Below are 13,137 nucleotides of genomic sequence, written 5' to 3' on the forward strand. Positions count from 1 at the left end.
GGCAACTGGTGCAGCTTTCAGGCTGGTGTCACATTTGTTCTGCTGGACGCTGCAGTGGGATTAAACAGCTACAGTGTAAGGTGTCAAACACTGTATTTGCATATCGTGGTATTACTGAATCCAGTCTACCCTGACTTTTCTAAATTAAAAAAAATATCTTCTGGCCTAGATATCATTTATATTTTTTCCAAAATTCTTTGTTCCTTGTCTTTGGGTGAGACGTACCCTCTTACAGGGGCTGGGGGATATGATTTGGGGTACAAGCCGCACATTTTTTCGAGTGGTTTTTGAACAGGGATCACAAGGGTTTTCTGTTCCTTTATATTTAAATGGGCTTATTGGGAGACTGGGAACACGGAGGAGGCTCCAGGCCCTTCAGCTCTGGACTCTTGCACTGCATGTGGGGCATATTTTAAGATAGATCCAGAGTAACTTAGCGAGGGGCTGTTTTGGGTCATAACTTGGTCATTTGTTTGCTTACATTTGCAAAAGATATTGTAAAAGTTCAGTCCCACAAACAGATGTTTAACTCCCTTACAGGCCTCTGAAGCTTTCAGATTTTGTGAACCCAAAACAGATAACCTGTGTTTTGTTTGGCTGTTTCCTCTTAGAGGGAACACGAGATATATATCAGGATATATAGAGATAAGAGATATATATATAAAAAAACCCCACAGATAACCTTTGTTTTGTTTTGCTGTTTCCTCTTAGAGGGGACAGGAGATATATACCAGGATATCTATAGATAAAAAATACATATGTATATTAAAATATATATATATGAGTGCATGTATGCCTATTTTTTATATATATATGTATGTACATGTGTATATAAAAACATATAAGAAATAACTTTCCTTTCTGTAGGAAAAGAGTTTGTTGCTATTTAGCCCTAAAATACTGTAAGGTAGCTGGTATCTCGTATCTAGCGGTAGGAAATAAAGTGAAGCCCAGTTAAGACCATTAATAAATGTCCTTTTCAAGCTTTCCTTGAAATGAAGAAAACTTTTATGTGAGCTCTGAGCAAGCCAACCTGCCCTTACCAATTTGTAGAAAGTAAGATCTCAATATTTTTTTGTTGGACCAAGAGATGTTGTGCATTCACTTGGTAACTACATCTCCCAGTTGTGTGAAATGCGTGTCAGGACCGCGTATCTTACATAGATGGGATGCATTCTTTTGTTTTAATGTATAACTTACTATCAAAAAAAAAAAAGCTGATTGGGTTTCAGAACGGGGTATGTGCGTGGGGCCGGGGGAAGGACGGCACCTGCGAGGCATGTGCAGGCACGGCAGCGTGTGAGCGTAACCCAACACCTCCCCATGAAGGCATCCACACGCCTATTTCCAGGCGAGGATGTTAAACACAGCGTGTAAACGACACCGGGATAGCTGTGAACTGTATGGTGGTGAGAGAGGAGTGTGAGCCAGCTTCACGTGCAGACACAATATTTTTAATTAAAGCTTCGTAATTTAGTGGCTCGCAAAAATCGTGGTTCTTAGGAGAACTGTACTGGGAATTGTAGACTCTAGTAGCAACCTCGTGCACGCCGGGTGTTTCTGTAGCTGAGTACGGAGGAGAAGGAGGAGAAACAAAGGTGAGGTAGAAATAGAATCATAGAATTATAGAATCACGGCCTGGTTTGGGTTGGAAGGGACCTTAAAGATCATCCAGTTCCAACCCCCTGCCACAGGCAGGGACACCTTCCACCAGACCAGGTTGCTCCAAGCCCCATCCAACCTGGCCTTGAACACTGCCAGGGAGGGGGCAGCCACAGCTTCTCTGGGCAACCTGGGCCAGGCTCTCACCACCCTCACAGCAAAGAATTTCTTCCTCATATCTCATCTCAATCTCCCCTCTTTCAGTTTAAAACCGTTCCCCCTCATCCCATCACTCCATGCCCTTGTCAAAAGTCCCTCTCCACTTTCCTGTAGGCAAATGGATGTTTAAAGTATAAGTGACCCTGAAAGCTGTCAAGATCTCAGGCTGGAGAAGGGAAGGGTTGTGGTGTCAGTGAGCCGATTTCTGGGTTCTGCACCACTGTCTGTAGCAGCCAGGTTGGGATTTTTGACTTGCTGAGGCATCCGGGTCGTGCTCTCTGCCGCGGGGAAGGAGTTTGTGGCATCGCACCGCACGTGCCGTGGGAGGAACAAAGGGAACAAAAGGACTGCCAGGATATTCCACTGCTGGTCCCGCCACCCCTGGGCTAGGAGGGAGGTGGTCCGTTTGCCTCAGGATGCCTTTAAATACCGTAACCCTGGTTTTGTTGTAAAGGACAAAGAGACTTTAACATTCCTTCTGGGCAGGTTTTCAGGTCTGTGACACCTTACCCCTTTTTTTCTGGCCCCTTCGGCGGAGCGAGCTTGTTTAATAAGCGTGGGTTTGCGCTGCCACCCTGCTTGTCTTTTTTCTTAGTGTAAATGTCTCGAGATGGAAGATTTTCCCAGTGAATTAATTATTGCAGGAACATTTTCCTGGTGAGAATAGGAAAGAGAAACCAGTGTAAAATATTTATGTCCCGTGTGTACGTGTATTTCAGAGAAGGAATGCTTTTGCCAGCCAAATATAAATACAAAATCTTTTGTGAGTCTGAAGAGGGGTTTTTTTTATATACTTGTTTTATTTATCAAGAAGATCCCTAGTCTGCATGCTGTAACTGATGGTGTTCCCTGCTTAGACACAGTGTGTGCACCTCCATTTTTCCCCTCTTCAACAGCTCATTCAGAAAGGCTAATTTGATGAATGAAAGCAACTGTCGTGTTTCCATTCAGGCTGGTTTTAGTCGGTTTAGTCACTCCCGCAGTGTACCCGCTCCCCGGTAAAAAGGTTTATTGCTGCGTCCATTTAATAGTAGCTGAAAATTCTGAATGTCTAAAACATTGAGATTGATGCTTGACTTGGATCGTGGGCTTTTAACTAGAGAAGTGGTTAAGATTGCCGCATGCTGGTTTTATTTAGAACATGAATGCGGGTGCTGTTACAGTGAAAATGGCTGTTACATTTTTGATTATGTCCATAAATCTTATGCAGAAAATTCATTGTTGCTTTTTGCAAACATCTATTCACCTAATCAGCACTTTGCAAGGATGGTAAATCTTACAGAGAGCAGAGTCCGACGCAGTTACTTTGGTGTTTGATTTGTAGTCGTCTCGGTTGCAATCTTCATTCTCTCTCTTAGTGTAAAAATGAGTTTGCAGAGTGAGGATGGGAAGGAATGATTGAACAGCAATTACAGGCAGCAGTGGTGTTTGCACAAACTGTGGCAGTCAGCTGTCTGCTGCTTTGGTAAATAATAACATTTGTTAGAAATGGTGACCAAAATGATGACCAAGAACATTATTTGCAGAATTTTTAACTCTAGGTTTTCTGACTAAACACTTGATTGCAGTTGGCTTCTTACACAGAATGTGAAAAAAACAAAGCTTTTGTTGCTCACAAAAGAAAAATTTAAAATTGAGTCCTGAGAGTGTGAATAATGGAACTGCCAATTCTGCAGGAAGACAATGGTGAGGTTTGTTGTGGTGCATCTGTTCGGTGTTGATGAAGTGAGCGGTTCCTACATGGGGGATGTCTTGAGACTCTTCTATCTACAATCCGTTTTATTACAATTTAGGCCATAATTGTTTCTAAAACGTGTTGAAGGTTGGCCTTCTTGAGAACCTAGATCACAAGTTTTATAAATTGTACCTTGTAATTCCAGGTACAAGATGATCTCCGAATTCACTTGGCCAAACCACGACCTCCCTTCAGACAAAGATGCTGTGAAGAAGCTCATAGAGTGTCACGGATTTCAGCACGACGTTGCTTATGGCAAGACCAAGATTTTCATCCGCACGCCTCGAACTCTGTTCACCTTGGAGGAACTGCATGCCAAGATGCTTGTGAGGATTGTCCTCTTCCTACAGAAGGTAAAGCTTAGTTTACTGCATTAAAAACTCAGTTCAAGTTCCTTAAAACATCTCTGCTCCCTTTTCGGGCTCACTTGCAAAAGTGATAAGTCTGCACTGATTCTAGAATACCGCAGTTTGATTACTGCTTCATTTTTTCTAGAGCTCTTGAAGTAGTGCTCTCTGTAGCTGCACTGAACTCTCGATGTGGTGTGATGTACTGTGAGCTGTAGGACCTGTAAGATCACAGAATCACAGAATCAACCAGGTTGGAAGAGCCCTCTGGGATCATCGAGTCCAACCGTTGCCCTGACACCATCATGGCAACTAGACCATGGCACTAAGTGCCATGTCCAGTCTTTTCTTAAACCCCTTCAGAGATGGTGACTCCACCACCTCCCTGGGCAGCCCCTTCCAATGTCTAATGACCCTTGCTGAGAAGAAATGCTTCCTAATGTCCAACCTGACCCTCCCCTGGTGAAGCTTGAGGTTACTGTTTAAAAAACTTCCTCTTTAGTCAAAGCTACCTAGAAACTTAAAGAAACTTTTATGGATGAATGTATAAGAGTGATTGTGCTAGTTTCTAGCCCCATGCTAGCTACTATGAAGAAAATTAACTCTATCCCAGCCCAAACCAGCACAGTGATGCACAACGGCTGTTGAGACAGGCTTACGTGCGTAAAAGTTCATTAGTGGATCCGTAGCTGACGGCATAGATCAACTCCAATGGTAAAACTCTTGGGGGTGTGGGGAGAAAAGTAAGAGGGGAAGACAGAGTGAGAAAAGAGACAGGGAAAACTTTCCCCAGAGGCCAGCTAGGGAGAGAAGGGACAGGATTCACAAATGAGCATCCTCCCAGAGCGTCCTTTGCCTGTGGTCTCCCTCATCATACTATTCCGTTAATAATTATTGAGTTTTTAGCCAGACCTGTGTGAAACCCCTGTTGTTTTTTCTTATGATACTCTTAGTGCTGACTGGAGCATACAGTGACTGGGGGCAGGTGCTGCTGCCTATTGGCTTATTAAGCTTTGAGCATCCGTATTATTGAGTCCCCTAAAGTAAACCAAGTAATAACAGCCGAGGGAGACAGAAAGAAGTGATTTGCACACTAGTGACCATCACTTCCCATAAGAACCTGCCGTGCCGTGCAGTCTTGGGGTTTGCAGGTGCAAGCCTAGGAGAGTTACAGCACAGGAACAAGGGAAAGCACTGCTGCAGAGGCCCTGGAAAACGCTGCCCCAGCAGCCTGGGTGAGAGGGTAACAGAGGGAAAGGCAGCCTACAGAACAGAAAATAGAAGGTCCTTGGCATTGCAAAGGGTAGGACACTTAAGGCACAGTGCAACAGGACCTGTGCTCTTGTCTTTCCTCTCTGAACATGGAGTTTGAGCTTGAGATCTTTCTGGTTTTACCCTTAGAATAAATAATTTTACATTCTGTAACTTGATAATCTTAAAGTTCTTTTCCAACCAAACCGATTCTATGATTCCCTGACTTCAGGGCAAACACATTCTCAGACCTTGCTTACGGAGGTACTTGTGTAAGCCACGGGAGTTTGTTGTGACTTGGCTAGCTCCTAAATCAGTGAGGTGCTTTTTGGGGCGACAACAACACAACAGAAGCTGGTTTTGTAACCTCAAAAAGCAACATACACCGGAGGGGAAAATACACAAGAGCTGGTTTTAGTACTTGCTGAAAACTGTGTTCTGTGTGAGTGTGATCTGTCTAGATCATAGACAGATCAGCAAGAGCTTCTGACTTGCACAGCCACAGAAATGGTGGAGCTGGCTTTGTCCTAACTGACAGGGGTTGTTGACTACTTCAAGATTTTTAGGAATTTATTTCTTAAAATGCATTTTTCCTTCCTCATTCTTGGAACTCGTGAAAAAAGAGAACTTCTGAAACCCTTTTTGCCCATCAGAAATAGAAACTGCTGACGGATGGGGTAGAAACTGCACAGAGAAAAAGCCAGCAGTTAACATAAGTTTGCACAAACTTTCTCAACCCGATGGACTGAATCACTTTTGGTGAAGACTAAGACCCTGAAGGAAAAGTTATCCACTGCGCGCTGTGATGGTTTTGTGAAACTTATTTGTTGTGTTTACAATGCGTTTGATGTGATTCCCTTTCTGGAAAGCAAAACAATTTGACCAGTATGGAAAGAGAAAGTATCAAGGCCAGGGCTGAATCTCTGTTGGTATTTGTTGTGCCAGATTCTGTGGTTTATCATGTTTAGCAAGGAATTTTGTAAGGTTTGCATCTACGTATGTGGTTAGTTTTTCTGGAAATGCAGAGGTCAGGCTGTGTACAGGATGCAGGACCTGCCTGTTTCTGAGCTTTGTGGTTCAGCATTTCTTCCCTTTTTATAGCAGTGTTCTCCTTGCCCTGCTGATGAGCTTCCCAACAGCTTCCTTGGACTACTCGTCATTTTCTTCCAGGTCTCTTCCCTGGAAATGACAGCATATTTTTCCAACAGCTTATTCTGGCTTATTCTTCTGGAGTGAAACGAGGCTGATCTGTGGGGTCCCTCTCATACACCTCTGTTTGGTTTTTCTGGATTAGTAGGTGCACTCCCACCGTGCTCACTCTGGTTTCTTGGGAGGAATTCCCATCTGCAGCCACTTTTCCAAGCACGTTGGTCTTACTTGGTGCATTCAGTGAGTTCACTGGGTCATGCTGCTAATCTGGAGTCTCTCTTTCTTCCCGTAGTGGTATGAGGCAAGCTAATGAGTTCCTTGTTGAATAAAGCTGCAGGGGGGACACCTTGCTCCCAGGTGACCCAAGTTTTCAGATTAAACATCTGAGGAATTGAGAGGTGACCTTTTTTGAAATTGAAAGGTGCTGTTAGTGAAGAATAATTTAAAAGACACCCAGCCTGTCTGTGCTGTGGGAACAGATGATGTCTCACTGCAAGGTGTGCGCTGAAGCTTGTCCTTCAGATAAAATCCACCAAACACCATGAGGCACAATGTTTGACAGCACCACGTCAGTTTTTGTGTGTTTGCTGGCCTTTCCTTTAGATTGGAAACGTCAGAATTATATAGTCTGGGCTGTGATCTGGACTGGGCTCAACAACCTTGGAGGAGAGCAGGGCTAAAGATTTTTTGCCTCTGGAAGGTGAGTACCTGGTTAGGAATAATGGATCAACTCCCTGGCTCTGGAGGGGATTTTGCTGTTGTGGTTTTGTGTGGCATTGGGCGTGCTGGATTATGTATAGAATAACTATAGTGCTTTGGGCCTTCTCTTATTGTGACAATCAACAGAAGTGACAGAAGTTAAATTCTTGGTGCACGTTGTCCTCTAGCTTCACAAACCTCCCTCCTCTGTTTTCTCCTCTCCCTGGAGTGCACAGGGACTAAAACAGCTCTACATGGAGATGTCTTTTTCTGTACAAAATATTGAAATAGGGCAGGTGGGGTCATCTTTTTGTTATTTCTCTCTGAGAAATCTCTAGTGAGCTTCTAATTCACCTAATGAAAGATTTGTGGGGAAAAGACGAGCTCCTCCTCAAGTGCTCAAGGTAGTGAAGACTTTGAAGAAATCTGAATGGCCAGAACTCCTTTTCTGGAGCTTAACCCCGCTGTGGTTCACCTGTATCTCTGTTGGTACTTACTGGATGTTCTCCAACCAGGCTCTAAAATGCTTGTGAAGTGATGGAGAGCTCTTTATGGGGCTTTGAGCAACCTGGTCTAGTGGAAGGTGTCCCTGCCCATGGCAGGGGGGTTGGAACTAGATGATCTTTAGGTCCCTTCCAACCCAAACTGTTCTGTGATGTTCTATTCCATGAACTAAAGACAAGAAACACTAATGAATCTAAATGCTTACTAAAGAGCTTGTCAACAAAAGAGCAGGTGTTGAGTTGATGTCTGTAGGTATGTAATTACCTTGTACAGTGTTAAATCTATCTGGAAAATGCTTGAATTTCTCTTCCACTTTCTGTATTTCTCTTGTTTTGCTGTTAGATCTCGTTCTCTGCTCTGTATCAGATCCCTCCTGTGTTCACGCACCAACCGTGTTCTGCTGCCAGTAGGTGGGGCAGCTGGAGACTGGCAGTGCTGAAAAAGGACCAGTCAACACAATAAAAAATAAAATCCGAGTCAGGATCTGAAGAGGCCTTCTCTATGCTCTGAAAACATCAGGGCAATTTTGCCTGTATCTTAATTTCTGTTCTCAACTTGCTTCCAATTGTTGATTAAAACCTGGCACGAAAATGTAATTCTTGCTTCTTTTTCCTTGCTTTAGTTCTGCCTATAAACACCAAAGGCTGAGTAAGGCAAACTGTGATGCTTTGGAGAGTCACAAGATTACATCTGAAAGGAAGGAGAGAGATTAACTTGATTTTTTTAACAATAGTTGTGCCTTGTGTTGCATTGGAGTTCCTCAAATTTGAATTTAGGAAAGAAAAGACAACTGGGGATAAAATTGTTGTGACAATAGGTGCTTGTGTGATAAAAACTGAGGGAAAAGGTAAGGCGGTCACAGGCTGGGGTCCAGGAATGTTTTTCTTTGCACAAGAATGATTTTAAATGAAAGAAGAATCTGCATTTAGCAGTTCTGCTTCATGGTATTTTTAAATGTACATCTTCATTTCTCATGTTATGTGGTTTATTGCTCTCATACAAATCACAAGATTTTCAGAGATTTGGTAATTATCTTAAGAGCTTTATCATGTGAGTAACCCTTAAAATAACGCTGGTTCTTTTGGTTAGTGAGGACAAGAATTTGCTTCTCATGAGTTTGGTTAAACTGAATTAAAACTGACTTCCAGTTTAAGTGGATAATTTTCCTTTCTTTTGTTCCACGTCTCCTGGATGTCTTCTCCTTTAGCTTTATCTTCAACACTCCTTTTTCTTCTGTGATGAAATGTTAGTGGGATTCCAGGCTGTGATTTTACTTCAGTCCAAACCAAGTCAGTAAGCAGATGTGATGTGATTTAACCGTGGCAACTTGCTGGCTCCAGGAGAATTTAGCAAGCGAGAGCTGTGTCCAGTATTAGAAAACCCATATGGCAGCAGAGGCATCGCTGTTGGAGCCAACTCCAATGGTCATTTTAGAAGCACCAGCTGAGAACATCACTTCTTTCTACATGGTTGGTTTGAGGTTGTTTACTATACCTGTGGTCTTGCCATCTATATGATTGTCTTTGTGAATGCAAATGGAGCAGCTCTAATGTTAATAATAAAAATAAAAAATAAAATTAGAAAAAAAAAGCTGCCATAAAGCTCCATCGCTTTTTCTGCCCTTGGAAACGTTCCCACGTATTCATTAGCTTTGCAGAATAGTGCTTTGTTCAAGAAAAAAAGCCCAGCCAGCACGTGCGGTATGCAAAGATGAGGCATCTTGTCAGTATAATTTAGTGCACTATTTCAGTGTAATTTTATCAGACCGGTACAGCTGCGTATGGTAATCGCTTCACTAAATCTTTGCTGCCTGATGCAGAGGAAGCCAGAATTGTTCTTGTATTGCAGCCCAGCACCTCCTCGGACAAAAGTCCTTGTGCGCAGAAGCCCTCTAAGCCCCGAGGTGGGTGCAGGCAAAGGCGGCAGCGCTGGCCGCAGCCGTGGGTACCCCAACGCGGCCTGGTGGCGCGGCCGAGCTGCCCCTCCGTGCCCATCAACCAAGGCTGCTCTCGGGAGGGCTGTGCCTCGCAGCCCCGCAGCTGCGATCACCATGGCAACGTTCCCCCAAACCCGGCGGGGAAGAGCAGGAAAAAAAGAGAACCGTAGCTGACTTGTCATAATTTAATGTTTCACCTTCCCTTTCTTCTCTATCCCCACGAGTCCTCGAAGCACAGCGCGCTGGAAGCGTTACCCACACGGGGAAGCTTCACTCTGACAAGGAAGGCGTTTTCGTGTCAGATTATGGATGCTCAGTAGTAATCTGATGAGGGCTTCAGTTCAGTGACCCAAATAAAAGGTGATGCAACGCGTTTGCCGGCCGGACTCAAGGCATTTACCATCTTGAGGGAATGTGGTTGTGATGTTTTTGAATATAATTGGAAATAGATATGTAATTACATGTGGATTTGTACCGTGAACTGAGGCTTTGATCTTGAGAGGCTTTGGCAGGGAGAAGCTGTGGAAGGAGATGCTGTGGCTCCTTCCAAAGGAGCAGCACGTGGGTGCTGTGAAGGACCAAGTAACAAGAAGAACTGGCTGTGTCCCCTGCGTTGACAGTGCCGCTGGCCGGTGTGGCCAAGCTGATCTCTCAGCGGACCGATCTGACTGCTTCTCCGGTGCTGCTCACGTCCCTTGTGCTAGTAACTCGGCTTGCCTGCTTCCAGTGAATGCATTGAGGCTTCTCAAACACAAAGAAAAACAAAACAAAAAAATCTTAACCCACCCCCCCCCCCCTAAAAAAACCCAAAACCAACAAACCAACCCACCAAAAAAAAAACAGAAAAAAGAGGAGCTTATTTTCTGCCAGGTTAGCTCCCCAACCATCTCACCCTCCTTGAGATGAACAGCTATGCTGGTAAAAAGCGGAGTCGGGGACATGTCCGTGGGGAAAAGCAAAAAGGGGAGAAGTGGCTCCTGCCCTTTCAGCAGCAGGCGCAGGGGGGCACCTGGATACTTGCTTATTATTGTTTTCCCCCCGCCAGGAAATGCTGTGAAAACGTGCTTTAATCTCAAAAAATGTAAAAACCCATTTATTCTTGAGCAAGGGAGGAAGAGAGAGTGTACTGTGTATGTGCATCACTATTTAAAAATATGGTCCAGCAATAAATGGATGGCAGGACAACTGCCTGGTCCAGGACTCTTGTGTCCCAGCTTTGAGACCTGGAGCTTCACGGCTGTTAGGGTCACCTTAAAACTTGCTTTATTAACTCCTGTGCATGTGGGGAAAAACAAAAAACCCCCCAAGCTCTTCCCCAAGCCTGTTGCCAGCATCACAGAGAATATATTTGTGCTTTTTTTTCTCAACTGTGGCTTTTTTTCCCATCTCGAATGGGCTTCTTTCAGCAAACATCTCTGCAGTGCCCTCTTCGTTAAGCAAACTGTAGTTCTGATCTTGTAAATTGAGTGTTTCAGGTTCTAACTCTGTCCTTTCACAGTTTGGGGATTTTTTTTCATGGTTATTTGTGTATATCATGAACAAATTGGGAAGACCAGATTCTGCAACCATAGCTACTGATGCTTCCTTCTTGTTTTCATGGAAGGGGTTTATTTTTTATTGTACCTGAGCTTTTTGTTTTTGAAACAGTACTGATCTGCTGCACCTCCAGATGTCTTTAAGCCTTGTTCAATCTGTAAAAATTCTGCCAGTGTGGTGTAAATTCAAGTGCAAGCAAGCACAAATAGCGTCCAGCGACCTTCACTTGGAAAAGATCTTAATTTAACACGATAGTAAAAATATCAGGATCACGTGAACTGTGTCCATAATAACGTAGAGATCTACAGATGATTTCGGTGTGTGTCTTCTTTCCCAACAGGACGCTGCACTATAAATCACGGTCCCTCTGAGGGGTTTACCCCTCTTTTGTGGGGATGGGCAGTGAGCCCCACACGTTGGTTATGGGGCTTTGGGGCGAAAAGAAGTGTACAGTGATTGATCCGTGTTTCCTGAAATATTTCTGGATTATTTTTTTTTTACCATGATTAAAACTGTCCTCCCTAGCAAAAATGCATGTTTTAGTGGTGTTTGTGTCCTTTAGGCAAAGGTGAGTAATATTTCCTAGGTCTTTGCATGGCTCTGTTTTTCCTGTATCTGCTCTTTGTTCTAGAAAGGCAAAACGTTGCTGTCACAACTTCCGAAATGGAGCTGGAGCTTTATCCTCAGCCACTTCGCTGAACAGATGTAGGTTTTACACTGTAGCAGCTGCTGTGCTGCATCAGACTGAAGGTCCCTCGGGACCACAGTCGTGTCTCCAAGAGATGCTTCAGGAGGACAGCAGGGCACGTGTGCATCATCCCTGTCCTGAATACTTTCCCAGTCCCTTCAGACATTTGGACTTGGGATGACCTAAGCTAAGCATGGTTGTTTTTATTTTATTCAATAACACCTGCTGGAAGTGGTGGAGTCACCATCCCTGGAGGTTTTTAAAAGACAAGTAGATGTGGTGCTTAGGGCCATGGGTTAGTGGTGGGCTTGGTAGTGTTCAGTTAATGGTTGGACTTGATGGTCTTAAAGGTCATTTCCAACCAAAACGATTCCATGATTCTATGATTTCTCTTCCCTGAACTTGTCCTCAAACCTGTGCCACCAGCTTCTAGGTGTTGTAGCTGCCTTTGCCGAGCTCAGCTAACCATTGCATGGAGACATCTTGCTTTGTTTGGGTTCTTGCATCTGCCAGCTTCACTTGGTACCCACTCATTCCTGTACCGACAAGGCAGGACTTTGCTCAGGGCTCTGTGAACGACTGTCACATCCCCTCTCAGTCCCCTTTTCCCACAGAGGAATGTCCTAGATTATTTAACTTCTCCATGTTTGGAGGTTGTTCTGTGCTTCTGGTTGTCTTTGCAGTCTTTACCAGCAATGAAGCACTGAAAGGGTTGTCAAGCACTGGCACAGGCTGCCCAGGGCAGTGGTGGAGTCCCCATCCCTGGGGGGATTTAAAAGCCGTGGAGATGTGGTGCTGAGGGCCATGGGTTAGTGGTGGGCTTGGCAGTGCTGGGTTAACGGTTGGACTCGATGATCTTAAAGGTGCTCTCCAACCAAAACAATTCTATGATTCTAAAACACTGAAGATCATGATATACCTGTATTTTAATTATTTTCAGCATGAAAAACTCTACCTTGGATTTTCATGGTGTGAGAGAAGGTTCTTGCTGCCTTCTCATGGCAGCAACCTTGTTCTGGTGATTGCAAACTTCTCTGCTTCCTAATACAGGAGCTTTGTCTGTTCTCTTCATCTGTTCATACAGAGTTATCTCCTTTCTCCCAACATCTTCCTTCCCTGGTCGTTGCCAGAGGTGGGAAATTCTGTCGAGTGCAACCAGGATGGAGTGATCGGATGCCCTTTGTCGTGACAGTGGGGCACTGCCAATAGAGCACTGCCAAGGGCACCAAACGGACGTAGCGACTCCGGATGAGTAGGATGGCAAAGAGCTTTCTTGAGGCTTTCAGGCTGAACTGCAGCAGCTCAGGCTTGGCCTCGAAGGAGGACGGGGGCAGCAGCATGACATCTGCTGTAGCCGTTGCTGAGCAGCAGAACGAGCTGCAGGAGAAACCCAGAGCAGCTCTGTTAGGGCTTTGCATCCAGCACGTCATGTGTATGTGCTCGAGCCCTTCATGTGCAACTTGCTTATAAC

The 13,137-nt window shown here is 44.4% G+C and overlaps 1 protein-coding gene across 2 annotated transcripts in view; it reads left to right on the top strand.

The window, feature by feature from the left end:
- Window positions 1–13,137, top strand: part of MYO1D (myosin ID) — a 185,082-nt gene that overhangs the window by 70,633 nt on the left and 101,312 nt on the right. For both annotated transcript variants that reach the window (XM_068419052.1, XM_068419053.1), the window contains exon 16: window positions 3,702–3,909. In XM_068419052.1, the coding sequence (XP_068275153.1) occupies window positions 3,702–3,909 (208 nt within the window). The remainder of the gene's footprint in view (window positions 1–3,701; window positions 3,910–13,137) is intronic.

The sequence above is a fragment of the Nyctibius grandis genome, chromosome 26 (genome assembly GCF_013368605.1).
Source record: "Nyctibius grandis isolate bNycGra1 chromosome 26, bNycGra1.pri, whole genome shotgun sequence".
In the NCBI taxonomy this organism is placed as follows: Eukaryota; Metazoa; Chordata; class Aves; order Nyctibiiformes; family Nyctibiidae; genus Nyctibius; species Nyctibius grandis.